Raw genomic sequence first — 18920 nt, forward strand, 5'->3', positions numbered from 1 at the left:
ACACGCATTTTTGGGGTTGGCATAATTCAATCCATGACATATACCAAGGACTGAAACCAAAAAGTTATTTTAAATAATTGGCAATAGAGACAGAACGCTGTTTCACGCACGTATTTTAATAGTAACAAAAACCATTTATTAAAAAATGAATTAAATCAGATTGTAATTAAACCTATAGTGACAATCAAAATAATCTGGATAATTTAGACAAGATCATAATTCATTTTAAAGCAAGGATTTAGATTGTGTTCAAATTATCTGGCTATTTAGCCCATGTTCTCACCTAAATTTGACAGTATTGACGTTATCTATAACCCAAATTCTATTATAATTAAGTGAAAATAGGTAAGGCCAGTACATGTACAGCAGGTTACTCCTCTGTATCTCATTTTTCCTCTTTGATATCATTTGGGACTGTAGACAAATAATCATGCCCAACTTCAAATAGTCTGGGTTTCTTTAATTGCACTATTCAGACAGTAAGGTTATTCACTTGAAATGGCATGATTCTTTGTCTCATCAGAGCTCTTCATGAGTGCTTTTACTTGCCTGTTTTGCTCTCATTTTCCTAGAAAAGAAGCAGTGAATTATATTCCTCCTATTGATTATAGGAAAGTTAATGGCTTCCGTTGAAACTGTATTTTAACATCAGCAGATCACTGTAGGTTTAGTGATACCTGTGTGTCCAGAAAGGAGCCATGGAAAAACAATTGCATTAAGATGCACATCCTGTATTTCGAACTCAATGTATTTAATCTGATTAGTTGGCTGAGACCCAGCCAGTGCTCTGTCAGCAGATCAGTAGAAAAACAAAGAGGCTATAATTAATGAAATTAATGCCAGATATAGAAACTTGAGATTTGCGGTGACATTTCGGTCATAACATTTCCTTTGAGCTTAGCAGAATGGAGAGACAGTCTAGTTGAAGTAATTGTTCTTAGTTTAATGGCACATGATTAGATGAAGAGGGTTCTTTTTCTTGTGCTACTGGCTGCTACGACTATAAGTTGGCAGGCACGATGGTACAAAACCGTTAGACAAATTTGGGCTGAAAGTTCAAAAAATAAAACGGCATGATTTAATTTACTATTTTTAGCTTCCATTTCTTAGGAGAAGTACAAATAAAATTTCAAGGCATGCCCATCCACATCATTCTAACAATATGTAGCTATAGGTAGCCAGCCTTCCTTTCCTTCTAAATCCAATCAATTGTCAAGACCTGTTAAATTTGCCTCCTAAATATCTTTTTCATCTATCTCTGCAACCACTTGTTTCTCCATCGTCTTTTACCAGCTGGTCTACTTGTTTGTCCTGCCTTATCAGAGATTTCCTCCACACATTAGTCAGTGATCTGTGCAAAACACAGTCGGTCTGTGTCACAGTCTTTGATGAAATACATCAATTGCCCCCCAGCGAGTAGAGTAACACATTTTTTCAGGTGATAAATACAATTCCCCTCCAACACACAGCACCAAATACTCCTTACCTAATAGAGGTTTTTTTAAGCACTCAAAGGAAATGGAAACATTTAACCTTTTAACACAGACATAGTTTTGTATAATGCTTCCTAAATATCAATATTAAAAATATTATATTAATGATGATAATGGTTATAATAGCCAACATGTCTTCAGAGAAAAATAGAGATTGTGAGGAAGAGTCCTTAAGTGTGCTGTGGAAAGCTGTTTGTAGGACCAACTTTGGATTGGGGGAGTGTGATGCAGGTTAAGAAAAGCAGTTTTCAATGGGCAATTTGAACAGACAAGATATGTAACTCAGGCGAAATACTGGATGTGTGTAAAAGATAGGGATAAATATATATTCCCCTTCCAAAGTTCATAAATATTAAGGACTGAAAAATTACAAAGAAATAACACCAAAATAATGGCAAAGATTTTTAGCTGCGCAAGCAGTCCAAATCAGTGAGCCTTGCTTCAATGACATGTTTCAGCACCTTGTAGGAGCAAATTCAGGTGAAGATAAAAACTTATGTAATTTGAGGGTGGGGGGTGCTCTTTAAGAAAAAAAAATTATGAAATCAAATGAAAGGGCCTGATTTAGTGAAATCCCTGCAGCTTAAGCTTCATAAATACCATGTTAAATTCATCCTCGAAGTTTGAGGGTTTGAATGTTTAATTTCTGCTTCTATTGAAAAGTTTTCTGTACACTTTGCCCTTTGTCCTTGCGGTGATGAGAACATGTCTCCATTAAGATCCTAGCATATTCTCTTAACACTCCCAGACTTAGATCTTATATAAGAGTATCTTATAGTTTAGCTTTACTTCCTCTACCATTTATTAAATCGACTCGACGGCAGTGGGTTTTTTTTTTTTTTTTTGGTATATGCATTTAAAGAATTGATGCCTGAAGAAAGATTAAGAAAACCGAGTATGTATTGCTTGAGGAAAGAAACAGATTAAAAAGAATATGGCACTAACCTATAAATAACTAGGACCCATCAGCATCAGAGGGAATGGAGCCCTTGGAGACAGTATAAGCAATAATGACAGCTTTAAACTACAGAAGGGAAAAATTTCTTTATATTTTTGAAAAAAAATGATTATATAATTTTGTCTTCATTTGTGGAAACTTTTTTTTTTTTGACAGTAGACTTAGATTTTGGAAATTAGCTTAGGCTACATAGAAAGCATACTTGTTCCTTGCCTCCATTTATTTTTTGCCAGTAAAATATAGGCTTATTACACTTATGTGGGTAGGCTACATACTGCTAACGTGGCAAGTAGGGTATTTAACGAGGCTTCTAGATAGGTAATTTTTTTAACAAAACAAATAAAATTTGACTATGTGACTTTTCTTTGTACCCTTAACAATAATTTTTTGAAGTTTTAAAATTTCCTTTAATTACAGATTTATGGATTATAATAAAATTTAGAAATTGTTGGAGAAGAAAATAGATTTGGTGGTAAATCCTTATGTTAATAGCTTTTTACCCTATGCATCGTGATATGTAGATTTGCCTTTATGGGACAGTGAAATGGTTGAAACATAGTGTATGTAGGTAAGGGCTCTTCAGATCCAGAAATGCCAATTCCAAGGACAGAAATAACCTAACTCCTTCACTTAAAAGCTGTGAGGCTTTGAGAAACTTATTTAACCTGTTTTAGCTATAGTTTTTTTTTTTTTAATCTATAAAAGAAGATAGTAACTATGCCATAGAAATTTTGAAAATAAAATAATCCGTTCAAGCCTCTTAGCACAAAATCTAGAATAAAATGTGTATGCAGTAAATATTAGATGATATTATTGCTATGAATTACCCACCATTACTTCATATTAACATGTCTGAAACAAAACTCATACCTGCTCCAAACCAGCTTCCCTTCCATTTTCATTCTCCGTCTCCCTCCTTCCTTCCTTTCTTCCCTCCCTCATTCCTTCCTTCCCTCCTTTATTCTCTCCTTCCTCCCTCCCTTTCTTCTTTCTTCTTTCCCTTCCTCCCTCTTTTTTGTTATTTGTTTTATCAAAATCTCAAATATTCTTCCTTTAGTTTGGCTTAAAATATCTCCATTATTCTTGACTAATTCCTAAATGCAGCCAGATTTCTGTCACTTCCCTCCTCCCCCTGCCACCACCACCACCACCATGGAATGGTTGTTAAATAAAGACATGAATTAGAGAACAAAGAAGTCTCAGAATAATGTTGGATACAGAGGATTTGATCATACAGAGCTCACGGATTTTTCAGGTCAAGTGGAGTATTACCTTTTTAACTTTAGGAACATTTAGGCGTAGTAAAGTATTCCTTAAAATAAAATAACTACATGACATTAAATTTTTTCAGCCATGTTTTTTGTTTGTATGTTTTTCAGAAATAACATACCTAAAGATGAATACCCCTAACACAAGTTTATTAAAATTGGCAGAATGTATTTGAAAGAAGGATCTGATTCTGAATTATCCAGAAGCTGAAACCTGTGTATATGTATGTCCACAAAATTAACTTTTTTTTTTTCTAACTAATGATTCTTTTTATCTTATGATTCCTAAGTTGACACCTGGCCAGAGAGCTTGGTTTCCAGTGGTCCAGGTGAATTAACTCACCTTCCCTTCCTTTATTCCTCTCCTTTTAATAAAAAAAAAAAAAAATTTTTTTTTTTTTAATATTGGTGGTGTTGTGCCCTCAAGTTGATTCCAACTCACTTAGACCTTGTCAATGTTGTTTTACAATATAACAAGCCTTTAAGTGTTAGAATATTTTTACATATTGTATACCTTAACATTGCTTATATGATATGAATAATTCTACTCATAAATGTCAAAATATTATGCAAAGATATATGTGATGAAATTTCCCCAAAAGGTCACTAGACCACTTGCAAATTTTACCCCTAGACCCTGGATCACTACATTAACAGGATGCTGTAAACAGATTTACTTTAAACCCTAGGAGGAAACCTTGGCTGTCTTATGAGTTGAGCTATATTTTAGCATAAACCTCCAGGATTCTGTTATCATTTCTTTTCCAAAAATGTCAATTTTAAGGAAGTCCTTGTTTGCATCTCATATGTAATTTGCCTCAGCTATTTTATATCTTTGACTTTTTTCTGTAAGTGATTTTCTATTTTTTAAGGAAATTGAATTAAATTATAATAATATCTAAGGAGATCAGAAACTACATAGTTTGTTTGTTGTTGTTGTTAGGTGCTGTCGAGTCCATTCCGACTCATAGTGACACTATGTACAACAGAACGAAACACTGCCAGGGCCTGCAACATTCTCAAAATTGTTATTATGCTTGAGCCCATTGTTGAAGCCACACCGTCAATTCATCTCGTTTAGGGTCTTCCTCTTTTCTGCCCACCCTCTACTTTACCAAGCATGATGTCCTTTCAATGTTTGACTTTTAAATGTGTGTTTATGTCATGGCAAAAAGTTAAATTCCTTTACAGGACCTGTATATACATGTTCAAACCAATTATTCATTTCTCTGTTAAAAATACACGTGCTAAAATATATATTTGTGATTATTACTGTGATGTGGCATTTTCATACCCAAAATAAAGGTACTCAGAAGTAGTTCTCAAAAATTATAGGTAAGTGATTTTTCATTTACCAAAACCAAAAACCCAACCCGTTGCTGTCGAGGTGATTCTGACTCATAGCGACCCTATAGCACAGAGTAGAAGTGCCCCATAAGGTTTCCAAGGAGCAGCTGGTGAATTTGGACCACCGACCTTTTGGTTAGCAACCAAGCTCTTAACCACTGCACCACCATTGAGGCTCTATAAATAATATAACAGCAAAATTAAAAGCAAAAATCCCTGACCTTTTACTGCAATGCATAGAACCCGAACAACTGCTGAATTGCAAATATTTATTCAGCCTCTGTTCTAAGCCTGCAAGAAAAAAAGATGTATTTGAATTTGTGCCAAAGGAAATGTGAAAAAGTAGCTAGTTTGAAAAAGATGTAGCAGCCTATATAAAAAGTAAGCCTCATGAATTAGGCAGATAAACAGTTTAAGCTGTCAGGTAAAAGTGAATAAATATACTGTGTTTTATAAGGTGATCAGTAACAGTTGCAGACAGAATAGAAATTTTATTAAAACTTTAGACTTAGCTAAGGTCAAGTATTCAAGTATATCAAAAAAGCCAACTAATTTAATTATCATATGGCTTAATGGATAAGTGCAGATAAATATAGCCTCTCCTGTAACTTTCTAGATGCATCTATCTATGAATAGTTTCACAAAGGTCTAAGGGAAAAGATTAACTGGTTATCATTTAATGCGATTTATTAGCAACTGGCTTCTTTTCTCTTAGTGCAAGGATTATTAATATTTTATATAGCAATTATTTATTTTTGTATTTTTTTCACTTCAGTAATCAAAATGAGCATATAGAATATGGAAGTTTAAAGGTCAATTTTTGTGTTCAAGAGCTGATCTCCTTAAAAGCATAGAACATGATGGAGAGTGACGTATTGCAGGTACCTATTATTTCATCAATAGTTATATTCCTTGCATTTTTGTCTGTGATCCTCCCTAGCAGTGGTGGGTTACTGGCAAGTGTAGAAGATCCGTGTCACTTCAAAAGTTTGACTTCTTCTCCTGTACTAATATTTTTAAAGTTTTTTCTCTTCCTGCATTCCTCCTAGGGTCTCTCTTCATGGAAACATTGAGCATCCAATACCTGGCACAACTTTGGATACTAGAGGTGCCAGGGTGGATAAGAGCTCTCTTAAAGATCTTCTTCTAATCTGAAATACGTGTGTAACTGTAGTGAATGAACAAATAGGAGCTGTACCCTAAATTCAGGTGCAACTGGTTGTGCCTTTGCACGTTCTCTTCCTCCACCCCAAGATGTAGTTTTTCTCATATTGTAGGAATTGAATATGTGGCAAATTCCTGCACATCTTTCAAGACTAGGTTTTAAAATATAGGTTGTGAGCGTTAATCCTTTTGTCCATTGCCATAAACTCGAGCCAAACCCATTGCTATGGAGTCGATTCCAACTCATAGTGATCCCATGTGACAGAGTAGAACTGCCCCACAGGGTTTTCTAGGCAGTAATCCTTAAGGGAGCAGATTATCGGGTCTATTCTCCCATGAAGTGGCTGGTGGGTTCGAACCGCTGATCTTTAGGCTAACAGCTCAGTACTTAACCATTGTGCCGCCAGGACTCCTATCCATTGCTATACCAAAAAAAAAAAAAGAAAGAAAAGACAAACCCACTGCCATTAAGTTGATTCTGACTCATAGCAACCCTGTAGGACAGAGTAGGACTGCCCCACAGGGTTTCCAAGGAGCAGCTGGTGGATTTGAACCGCCAACCTTTTGGTTAGCAGCCGAGCTCTTAACCACTGAACCACCAGGACTACTTTGCCATATCACCATGTAATACCTCTATTCAGGACCAAAGGAGTGCCTTGCACAAAGTTTAATAAATTCATGAATGACAACTGTTGTTACTGAGTGAAGTTAATCATGCATGCCATTGAGATATTTACAGCCCCTATTGGAAACCGTGGTGGCATAGTGGTTAAGATCTGTGGCTGCTAACCAAAAGATTGGCAGTCCGAATCCACCAGCTGATACTTGGAAACTCTATGGGGCAGTCCTACTCTGTCCTATAGAGTCGCTATGAGTTGGAATCGACTCGACGGCAGTGGGTTTTTTTGGTTTGGATTGAGCCAGGAGTGTGAGTGTGTGTGTGTGCATATAGGTATCACATAGTTCAAAAGTTAAAAGGTGTTAAGAGGTATAGGATAAAAAGTCTTCCTCTTTCCCTTTTGCTCACACTGCCATTTTCCTTTCTCAGAGGCAACTAGTGTTTCATTATCTTGTATGTACTTCCACAGATATTTCCCATTTATGCAAGCAGATACTGTGTGTAATTATAGGTAATTTGTTCCTTTATATGCAAATGATATCCTCTAATATACATAGTTATTCATTCTGCTTTTTTTTTTTCTTAACAATATATTTTGGAGATCTTTCCAATTCAGTACATTAATATCTTTCATATTCCTTTTATTTTATTGTGATAAAATATACATAACATAAATTGCACCATTTTAATCATTTTAAGAACTCAGTGACATTTAATACATTCATAATGTTGTGCAATGATCACCACTATCTAGTTCCAGAATATTTTCATCACCCTGAAAGGAAACCTGTATCTATTAGTAGCTACACCACATTCCTCCTCCCTGCAAACCCTAATCAACTTTTCTGTATGGATTTTTCTATTCTCAGTATTCTACGTAAATGGAATCATGCAATATGTGACCTTTTGTGTCTGACTTCTTTTACCTAGCATAATGTTTTCAAGATTCATACTTGTTATAGAATGTATTAGTACTTCGATCTTTTTTATGGCTGAATAATATTCCATTCTATGAATATAACACATTATTCATTCATTGCTAGACTTTTAGGTTGTTTTCTCCTTTCGACTCTTGTGAATAGTGCTGCCATGAACATTTATGTTTAAATGCCTGTTTTCAATTTTTTTTTTGGTATTTTTCAATTTAGATTATAATATTTGGTTAAATGCATGCCAGAATGGGTCATATAGGAATTCTATGTTTCTCTTACTGAGGAACCACCAAACTGTTTTTCATAGAGGCAGCACCATTTTCCTGATACATTATGCCACTAGCAATGTATTAAGGTTCCAAATTCTCCACATACTCACCAACACTTGTTATTTTCTTGTTGTGTTTTTTAAATTTTTTTATAGCTACTCAAAGTTCCCATGCACATACTTAGGACCCCTGTCACCATGACCACACAAAGCTGTTATGAATGGCATTGAAAAGCAAGGTTTAGGAACACCTTTAAAAACAGGGATTCATTTAAATATTTATTTTTTATTTTTCTTTTGAACATTTTATTGTGTTTTAGGTGAAAGTTTACACAGCACGTTAGTTTCCCATTCAACAATTCATACACAAATTGATCCCTGACCTTGGCTGCTAATCCTGCAATGTGCCAACACTCTCCCCATTTCCACCCTGCCTTCCCTGTTTCCATCCCTCCAGTTTCCCTGCCCCTCCTTGCCTTTTCATCTTCGCTTTTGGGCAAATGTTGCCTGTTTGGTCTCGTATAGTTGGTTGTTCTAAGGAGCACATTCCTTATGGTGTTATTCTTTATTTTATAAGCCAATTGCCCATCTATTATTCAGTTGAAACGTGACCTCCAGAAGTGGCTTCAGTTCTAGGTTAAAAGGCTGTCTTGCTTCTTGGAAATTCTGTGGGGTAGTTCTACTCTGTCTTATAGGGTCTCTGTGAGTTGGAATCGACTTGATGGCAGTGGACTTTAGAGCGATAGTCTCAGGGGTTCTTCCAGTCTGTATCGGTCCAGTAAATCTGGTCTTTTTTTTATAAATTTGAGGTTTGTTCTACATTTTTCTCTTATTCTAACTAGGACCTTTTATTGTTTCCCTAGTTAGAGTGATCAGTAGTGGTGGCCAGGCACCATCTAGTTCTTCTGGTTTCAGGCTAGTTGTTCTTTCATGTGGGCCATTAGTTCTATGGACTAATTGCTTCCTTGAGTCTTTGGTTTTCTTCACTCTTGTTTGCTCTAGACTGGAAAAGACCAATAGTTGTATCTTAGAAGGCTGCTTGCAAGCTTTTAAGACCCCAAATGCTGCTCACCAAACTATGATATAGAATATTATCTTTATGAACTGTCATGCCAGTTGACCTAATTGTACCCCCAGACTATGGTCCTTAGACTTCAAGCCCAGTAACTCAGTCCACGAGGTGTTTGGATATGTTTACAAAGTTTCCGTAACAGTGGCCCCTATGTACCCTACTATATATATGAATATATATGCAGCACATATAAGTATGTATATACAAATGTCCACAACTATACCTATATATGCATGTGTGTATACTTCCATATGCTCTCCCACATCTATATAGCATACGCATCTACCTGTGTAACCAGCCACAGATTTTTGGTTCTTATTACTACTGTTGCAGAATTGTGTATGTTATAGAATTTACTGTGTTTTTCCTTTATTTTCGTGTACCTCTCAGTGTCTTCATGAATGGAGTTAGGTATCTATGGTTTTGATGCTATGTTAGACAATACAAGGAAGCATGTTTTAACAGGTACCATGAAGGGAAGGCAGAAAAAGATGTACTAAAAGTAGAACATTTCCACTGTTATGTTAAGGGAGTGATAATCAATTTAAAGTATACTTGGCACAATTTTGCAATGTTTTTTTTTTTTTTTCTATATGAAGTAAGTGGAGAGCTGAAGGTAGTACCTTGTCAACATGGCTAAGAAGTGAATTGTATTTTAGGGCCAAGTAATTGCTACTATAAAGTTAGTCACATTTGTGCAAAGCAGATCAGGTTGACAGTGCTAGACTTAACTCAGTTCATAATGTGTCTAACGATAAGCTTTTTCTCATACTCCATGTAATTGCAGGCAACATGGCCCATATCAAATTTCCAGAAGCAAACAAGGTGAAAATTGTTTCATTTGCTTAGAGTTAATTCTGAGAAGTTAGATGATTACTAAAAAATTATTTGAAATATAAAAAAGCTGACCTTTTAACTAACTGTACCCCTAATAATAATGATGATTAATAATAGGTACCAATTGTTGAACCTTTATTACTTATTGTTGAACCTTTATTACTTACCAGATAATATGATACTCATTGCTGTCAAGTCGATTCTGACTCATAGAGACCCTACAGGACAGAGTAGTACTTTGCACTGCCCCATAAGTTTTCCTAGGAGTGCCTGGTGGATTTGAACTGGCGACCTTTTGGTTACCAGCTGTAGCTTTTAACCACTATGCCACCAGAGTATCCAGATAATACTATAGGCTTATTAAATAGGTTATATCATTTACTCTCATAATAACCTTATAATTGGGTGTTATTTTTCTTTATTTCTATCCACATTTTATAGCAATCAAGTTTCAGACAAAATGTACACATATATTCCCAAGGTCTTAGTAGTAATGAATGATTGAAATAGAAAGAATCTTGTTTATATTCAGTGCCCATGTTCTTTTGCTGAATACTACCCTGCCTTTCCTAAATAGATTTTTCAGCAATATGATTATGAATTCCCTGTCATGGTTTCTACCTGCCATAGACTCTTAGCATCTGCACTTTTTATATATATTTTTTTCTTTTTTTTTAATGTCTGACATTTGGTTCTCCTGATCATTATTAAACATTTATTTTTCTTTCTTTTGTTCTTCTGGGAACTTGGAAACCTAACGTATTACATTTCAAGTATTTGTTTTTGAATTTTTTATCAAGTTTTGTTCCCTAACAAATACAATGAGGCTTTTCTTTACTTTTATTTTTGTTAAAGAAATTTTTGACCTACCTTGAACAATAATGGAAAACTGAGAACACTGTGTAAGACCAAGCACTTGTAAATAATACAGCATACTGTTGGGATGAATGCATGCCAAAAACTTCTGCTCCTCTCTAAAAGTCTGACTGAGTAGACTATGTTGAGCTTCAAAGGGATTTCATCTGTTTGAAAACTGCAGTTTCTGGAAGCTATTTGTGTATTCTTAATGGCTTTGCAACCTATATCCCAGCAGCGCCTGATGCCAGAAACCTTAGCATTATTGAACAGTGGTGTACACAGTGTCTTTGTGTTTTATAAACAAGTTAAAAAATCATAAGCTTCCTCAGAAAGTTTATAGCTTAAATTTGGGTTCAGCTCAGTGCAGCGTACTAGGGAGCATGCAGAGTTATAACATCTCAGGGGATGAGTGAGATTTTGGAAGCATTTTAGGGAAAAAACATCTACAGACCTTGTTCTATAATCCTCAGAGTGCTATGTAAGGCAGACTAGGAAATTACTCTGTGATATAGCACATGCTATGCATGCTAAGTGATTAGTCAAGTCAGTTATAAAAAACAACTGTCAATTTGAGGAAAAAATAGACAAAGAGGATAGTTTTAAGTAAGATTTATTTGACTCAATTTTTCAAGGTTTTTTTTTTTTGATGTGTAAATGAAACTTGTAGTCAAATAGCTCTTATTTAGGGACTCTTCTGGAAGAAAATGACAAATATTTGTTGTGCAGGCATTGTGTATACCTTGCTTCATTTCATTTAATCATCATAATATCCATGCTAAGTCAGTAAGGTAGGCCCCAATTTATCAATGAAGAAACTCGGCCTTAAAGAGATTTAGTAGTTTCTTTTCAATGTAACACACTGATTAGTGATGAAGCTGAGTGTAAGTGTTCAGCGTTAAGTGGGTCTGACAGTAAAGCCCATGCTTTATCCTCTATGCAAATGGTCTCTGGGTTGGAAATGGCCTGATGCTCTTGTACTCTAAAGTTGATACTTTTAAGTTGAATATTCATTACTTGTATTACCAATGTTAAACTCTCTCTTGTTCCTTCTGTCTGCTACACAACTTGCCAGAGAGACAACATAACAAAGGGCTTCAGAACATGAATTCCCAAACCCAGTTCCTTGGGTTCATTCCAGCTTATCCACCTCCTATCTATGTGACCTTACTACCTTGTAGCCTCTCTATGACTCAGTTTCTACCTCCAGAAAATGGGGAGAGGGATAATTGTACTGTCCTCAGCATATTATTGTGAGGACTAAAGATAATATGTAAAAACTGCTTAGAAAGATACTTGAAACATAGTAAGCTCAATACCAATATTAACTATTAGTCATTATTACTTAGTTTAATTGAAGACTTCCTTTTGTTTAGTGCAGACGTAGTAAAGCACAGTTACCTTTACAAGAAAATGGCTTCTCTCTTTCTGTATTTTCCTCCCTCTCCTTCCCTCTCCTCCCCTCTCCATTTCTCTCTTTTTCAAAGGTAAGGTCTAGAAAAAGCCTCCTGCTTTGCAAAAGTTATTCATTGTGTGATACTACAGCATCCAAACAGTCCCCTTGCTCTGTGATTATTTTTGTTTAACCATATCCCGCCCACTTTGAGTGGGCTACATTTGCTCAATCTCTGACCAGGAGAAACAATAGAGAATAACTGAGATAGAGACATTCTGAAAGTTAAATTAAGGTCTTGTCAGATAACAACTTACTTTGCCATTTTCACTTAAAAAGCTTTCAGACTGGTTGTGTGAGTGAGTGTTCAAGTCACTTAAAGAGATCAACTAAAACACCTCTTGTAAAGGCTGAATCCGGAAAAAGAAATTTAAAAAATAAAGAAATTAGATTTTATTGCTTCTACCATTCTACATGGACATACTGACACTGAAATAAATTAGATTAAACAATAACATATATACTTTCTCATCTGTGAATCTATGCATAAATCTTTTTCACAAAATGTTTTTCATCTAAGAATTTAAAGTCCCAGCTATTTCCAGCAGCAGCATCTGTTGCTTTGCCAGTTTCCACAGAGATGAGCTTGTGTTGATTTTCACCACATTTGTTCAGGTCTGGAATCTGGTTAAAGCATGCAAACAGACGCACTGCCAGCGAAGAGGGGTAATAGTGTGGTCTCTTTTGAATAATGGCATTCACCTGCATTTATTTTGATTCAAATGGCATTGGCAATTATGAATCTAAACATGGATTATTGTGAGATTATTTGGATTAGAGTTAGAAATATCGCAAGATAAAGCATTCTAGAAGGGAAAATGCTATGATACATGCCTGTTCTTAGAAAATATATCTCCTTTAAAGCCTATCAATAGAAATCTGCATTTTATTTTTTTAACACCATTTTGGGCTAACTTTTGCAAAAATAAGTAATTCAATTACATCGGATTTTAGCACATTGACTACACTGCAGATTGACAGTCATAGACGTTTTCCTGTTATCCACTTTGTAAAGGTTCCATATTAATTATCTGTATATTGATGACAATTTAATAGTCTTGTGAAGTGAAATGAGATTTTAAAGTTATGATTTGTGTGGATTGGAAATTTGTACACCTGAATATAATCAAAATATAAAAGGAATAGTAAAAGAACGAAGATTAAAGGGCTGGCAAAGGTTCTCTGTTTAATGAACATGCAATTATAATTGATTTTAGCCATTTGGCTTGCTGCATACCTTCAGGATACACCCGAAGTTTCCACAGTTCATCTCTTGTTATCAGGGATATTTGGAAACCCTGGCGGTGTAGTGGTTAAGAGCTACGGCTGCTAACCAAAGGGTTGACAGTTCGAATCCACCAGGCGCTCCTTGGAAACTCTGTAGGGCAGTTCTGCTCTGTCCTATAGGGTCGCTATGAGTCAGAATCGACTTGACAGCACTGCTTTTTTTTTTTTTTTAATCAGGGATATTTAGGTGGAAAATATTGAGAAACTCTAAAAGTTAAGAATATAAGTAGTTCATCTTTTTGTATCATTTTAAATATTTGGAACATTACATTGCCTGATCATTTTAAAAAGAGAATTGCTATCTTGCATCCAGTGATTTTTAAATCTATTTTTCTATGTGCCAAAATGTCCCACCTGTATTAATGCAGTATCACTAATTTTCAGGAAGAACAAGAAATATAAGTGATCCCTGTAGGCCCATTGGAGTCATTATTGAGCATCTTCTCAATACTAAACACTGTTCTGGGCACTTTAGTTATCTCAAGCTTGGAACAGTTCTGTATGGGAGGGTGTTGCTATCTCTATTTTAAAGAAGGGGAAACAGGCTCAGAGAGCTTTGTTGCAAGCTATTTAGGATTGAAATTGGCAGCTGAATTCATATACTTTTCAATTGTATAAGCTGCCCCAAAATAGCAGTTTGCTGTAAAAGAAGGTAATTTTATATAGTAGAATAATATGTCCACCTGCCTTTTCAGGTAAAATCAGCCACTGGCATTTCAGGAACAATGTTTACAGGTATTTCTATGTGAACAAATATTTGAAATACCTTTTCCATTGTGGATTCTGTAGCACCTTAAACACATTATTAATCAGTGATTTGTTTTCCCAAAGTGAAAATTTTATGAGATCCACTTGCCCACTCATTTTTACCTACATCAAAAAAAAAAAAAAAAAAAACGAAGATTCTCTTAATTCTCTCCGTGGCTCTGATAACTCCACAGGAAATAACTCAAGGAAGGCAGCGTAGATCAGCAAAATGGCATGTTATAATGGTAAACAGTATGGGTGGAATTTTGATTTTTAATTTCATATTCCCTTTCTAATATAGAAAAGAAGCCTCCAAAGGGCTAGAATGATGATAATAATCAAAATTTATTTCCATATATACTGTGTTATTGTTAGAAATAATTGAACAAAGTTTATTATCTGAGTTTAATTCAGTTCTTAATATGTACATACATTTGAATTGATCAAAGAACAAACTTACAACCCTATGTTGCCTTCCAAACACTGAGTTAAAATGAATATGTGCCCTCAGATAATTTCGTTGCTGTTGCTAGATGCCATCTAGTCTATTCCGACTCACAGTCACCCCACAGTCAACAGAATGAAACACTGCCTGGTCCTTCACCATTCGCACAATCCTTGCTATGTTGGAGCCCGTTGTTGCAGCCACTGTGTCAATCCATCTCACTGACAGTCTTCCTCTTTTTTGCTGACCCTCTACTTTACCAAGCATGGTGCCCTTCTCAAAGGACTTTTCTCTCCTGATAACATGTCCTAAGTACATGAGACAAAGTCTCACCATCCTCATTTCTAAGGACCATACTGACTGTACTTCCAAGACAGATTTGTTCTTCTAGCAGTCTGTGGTATATTCAATATTCTTGCCAACACCATAATTCAAATGCATCTTCTTTGATCTTCCTTAGGCATTGTCCAGCTTTCACATGCATACGAGGAGTTTGAAAATACCATGGTTTAGATCAGGTACACTTTAGTCCTCAAAGTGACATCTTTGCTTTTTAACACATTTGAAAGAGGTCTTTTGAAGCAGATTTGCCCAATGTAATACATCATTTGATTTCTTGACTGCCCGTTTCGTGGGCATTGATTGTGGATCCAAGTGAAATCAAATTCTTGACAACTTCAATACTTTCTCCGTTTATCATGATGTTACTTATTGGTCCAGTTGTGAGGATTTTTGTTTTCTTTATGTTGAGGCATAATCCATATTGAAGGCTATAGTCTTTGATCTTCATCAGTAAGTGCTTCAAGTCTTCTTCACTTTCATCAAGCCAGGTTCTGTCATCTGTGTATCACAGTTTGTTAATGAGTCTTCCTCCAATCCTGCTGCTACATTCTTCTTCATATAGTCCAGTTTCTTGAATTATTTCCTCAGCATGCAGATTGAATAAATATGGTGAAAAGACACAACCCTGATACACAGCCTTTCTCATTTTAAACCATGGATAATTCTGAACATCAGTTTTATAATGGAATTTTTTTTTGTTGTTGTTAATTAAAATGAGATTTTAGTGGAAATGCTATCACTTAACAGTAAAATATGTATTTATGATTTTTCTTTAATGTCTTGGACTGGAAAGATAAATAAATAATTCATAAAATGGTTGCTTTTGGGGAAGAAATACTTCAATATTATTTGTTCAATTATATCATATGTTAATGATAGTAACACTGAATAGTTGTCCTTTATTGTAGGTATTTTTAATTTTATTTAAATTTTTTAAAGTTAAATCAAGTAAATATGTCATGAAAAATGTTTTCTTTATTTCTTATTAAATGATGATCTGATTTTTTTAATGAAATATTTAGCCACAGGCTAGAAAATTTTTGGAAAATACAGAATGCTGCTGCTGCTGTGTGTGTTTGTGTGTGTGTGTATAAAACTTCCAAATTATTTTGTATAGTCATTTCATTATCTTTATATAAAAATATTCGAGGGGGGCACTGTCCCTGGCAGAATGTTGATTGTGTGGAGTGTTATTTGTTCACTGTCAAATTTGCACCATGAGGGAATTAAATGGATAAAGTGTTTGGAATTGGATTCCTACCTACAATAAAAGAGGCATCATGGCAAAATGAAAACAAAAGCAAAGCAAAACAGAAATTAGAATGATACATCCTTTCTCTACAGCTTACTAAGTCTATTCTCAAGGAAGACTACTAGATTCCTTACCTTTAAGCTGGGCATAAGAATATCTTCTTAACAGGATGATAATGAGGATTAGAAATAACACATACAGAGCACCTAATACAGTCCCTCATATATAAAGGTCATTTATTTTCTATGTAAGTTTCTTTAAAAACTGTCTAAAATTAGACTGTATGTAAGTGACAACAACTGATGCCCTGGTGATACATGATTGATAATAATTATAATGCAAGATTTTGGATTCAATGAAGAGTTTAATTTATCTTCAGTATAGTTTTTTAATTTTGCATTTTTTCCTAATTCTTTGAAGGTATTTTATGTGTGATTACTAGCCAGGGGGATAAAAGGGGGAGGATATTCCTTTCTCCAAACTGTCTATGTCTGTCGTTAAAACAACAGGAATTTCTTAGCTTGTGACAGTTGCAGAAAAATTGAAACCAATGAACAAATACCTTTATCACTGGTTTAAATTATACTTAATTATTGAGGTGGTACATTTTTCACTTCATCCATTATTTTACATTTCAATAGCCTCTACTGGCATGCTGATAGGTAAGGAAAGTAAAGCAGTCAATTTTGCTACTGACAGAAAATTGCATCTTTGACCAATATAAGACTTAAACGATATGAGGTTTTAATTTATTCATGTACTTCTACTCTTTGTACAATGAATATTCAGAGGTTGACTGGTTTGATAGTAACTCAGTCTAAATATATGATTTATGAAGAGAACAAAATTGAATAAATCAAAGTAGCATGAGGTAAATGATATCTAAGCAACATAATATATAAACGGAAATATATCTTCTATCCATCATTGAGTTTCAGAGATTCTAGAGCAGGGCTGGACTTTGAGACACCAGGTGACTGAGATTATTAATTTTAGCATATGGATTTCTAAAACATTAGCAAATGTTGACTTTGACCTTAGAGGTCCAAAGGATGGAACCACCAAAACAACTTTGCATCATCCAACAAAGAAATATTTTCACCTTTTATTCATTTAGCAGGGAATTGGGATAATTATCTTCAATCTTTCTTGCTTCTACCACGAGCCTTCACTGTTAAATGTGCAATGAGCAGTTTTCATTTATTTAAGAGGCAAACGTGAGATGAAATTAACTTGATTGCAACCGGTAGGTAGGCATTATATGACGTATTTTACATTTTATGTTATTTTATTTCATGCTCACAGCAATTCTCTGAGGCAGGTCTTGTTTTCCATGTTTTATAGAACAGAAAATATCTTCCTTAAGTGTACACAGTGGTTAAGTTTGGATTCAAAGTCAGGTTTATTTCATACATTGCTTCTTGGATGATTGAAAATAATTGCATGATTCCTCCACTTGTTTCCTTATAGAGACAAGTACGTTATGAAATTATTGTCTGTCATTTTTACTTTTGTTTTTATGTAGAATAAATAAACTATGTTATGATATATTGCCATTCAAGCATGAAGAGTAACTGTGTCTTGTGTTTTTCATTGGGAGAAAATATGTGTATCATAGCTATCAACTTATAGCAAAAATTTTAACTTATTCTGTTATTCAGTCTACTCAGCTAAGCAGTCCAGAGCTTAAATAAGAATGTGAAGTGAATTCCTCAGGTCAAACTGGTTTTACATGCGCTTTCACTCTGCATAATTTATCAAGAACTTTCTTTTTGCTCATAGGGATGACTTGTCAAGCTCGAACATCATACACTGAAGATGAAGTTCTTTGGGGTCATCGCTTTTTTCCTGTAATTTCCTTAGAGGAAGGATTCTTTAAAGTTGATTACTCCCAATTCCATGCAACATTTGAAGTCCCCACCCCACCTTACAGTGTGAAAGAACAGGAGGAAATGCTCCTCATGTCGTCTCCTTTAATAGCACCAGCCATAACTAACAGCAAAGAAAGACATAATTCTGTGGAATGCTTAGATGGGCTAGATGACATTAGTACAAAGTTTCCATCTAAGTTGCAGAAAATTACTGGAAGAGAAGACTTTCCAAAAAAACTCTTGAGAATGAGTTCTACAACTTCAGAGAAAGCCTACAGCTTGGGAGATTTGCCCATGAAACTGCAACGGATAAGTTCAGTTCCTGGCAACTCAGAAGAAAAACTGGTATCTAAAACCACCAAGATGTTATCTGATCCCATGAGCCAGTCTGTGGCTGATTTGCCACCAAAGCTTCAAAAGATGGCTGGAGGAGTAGCCAGGATGGAAGGGAATCTCCCAGCCAAATTAAGAAAAATGAACTCTGATCGATTCACATAACAAAACGCCTCCTTAGGCATTATTTAATGTTTGATTTAGTAATAGTCTAATGTTTGACTGATGAGGTAATCCTCCCTAAGGAGTATGAAAGGTACATTTTCCCTCCAGTTCTATATGCATATTTGAGAACCCTTCCTTTCCAAGTATTGCTACTGTGCAAAGAGCAAAATTATGAAGGGAGGACATTGTAAGGGCATGTATTATCCCATCAA

At 35.1% G+C, this 18920-nt stretch overlaps 1 protein-coding gene across 1 annotated transcript in view; it reads left to right on the forward strand.

Moving 5' to 3' along the window:
- The window catches only part of KCNJ3 (potassium inwardly rectifying channel subfamily J member 3), a 152216-nt gene extending 133502 nt beyond the window's left edge, over window positions 1-18714 (forward strand). The window contains exon 3 of the mRNA XM_049887259.1: window positions 18122-18714. Coding sequence (XP_049743216.1) covers window positions 18122-18708 — 587 coding nt within the window. The 3' untranslated portion in view covers window positions 18709-18714. The remainder of the gene's footprint in view (window positions 1-18121) is intronic.
- Window positions 18715-18920: the final 206 nt, after the last annotated feature.

The sequence above is a fragment of the Elephas maximus genome, chromosome 6, assembly GCF_024166365.1.
Source record: "Elephas maximus indicus isolate mEleMax1 chromosome 6, mEleMax1 primary haplotype, whole genome shotgun sequence".
Classification (NCBI taxonomy): domain Eukaryota; kingdom Metazoa; phylum Chordata; class Mammalia; order Proboscidea; family Elephantidae; genus Elephas; species Elephas maximus.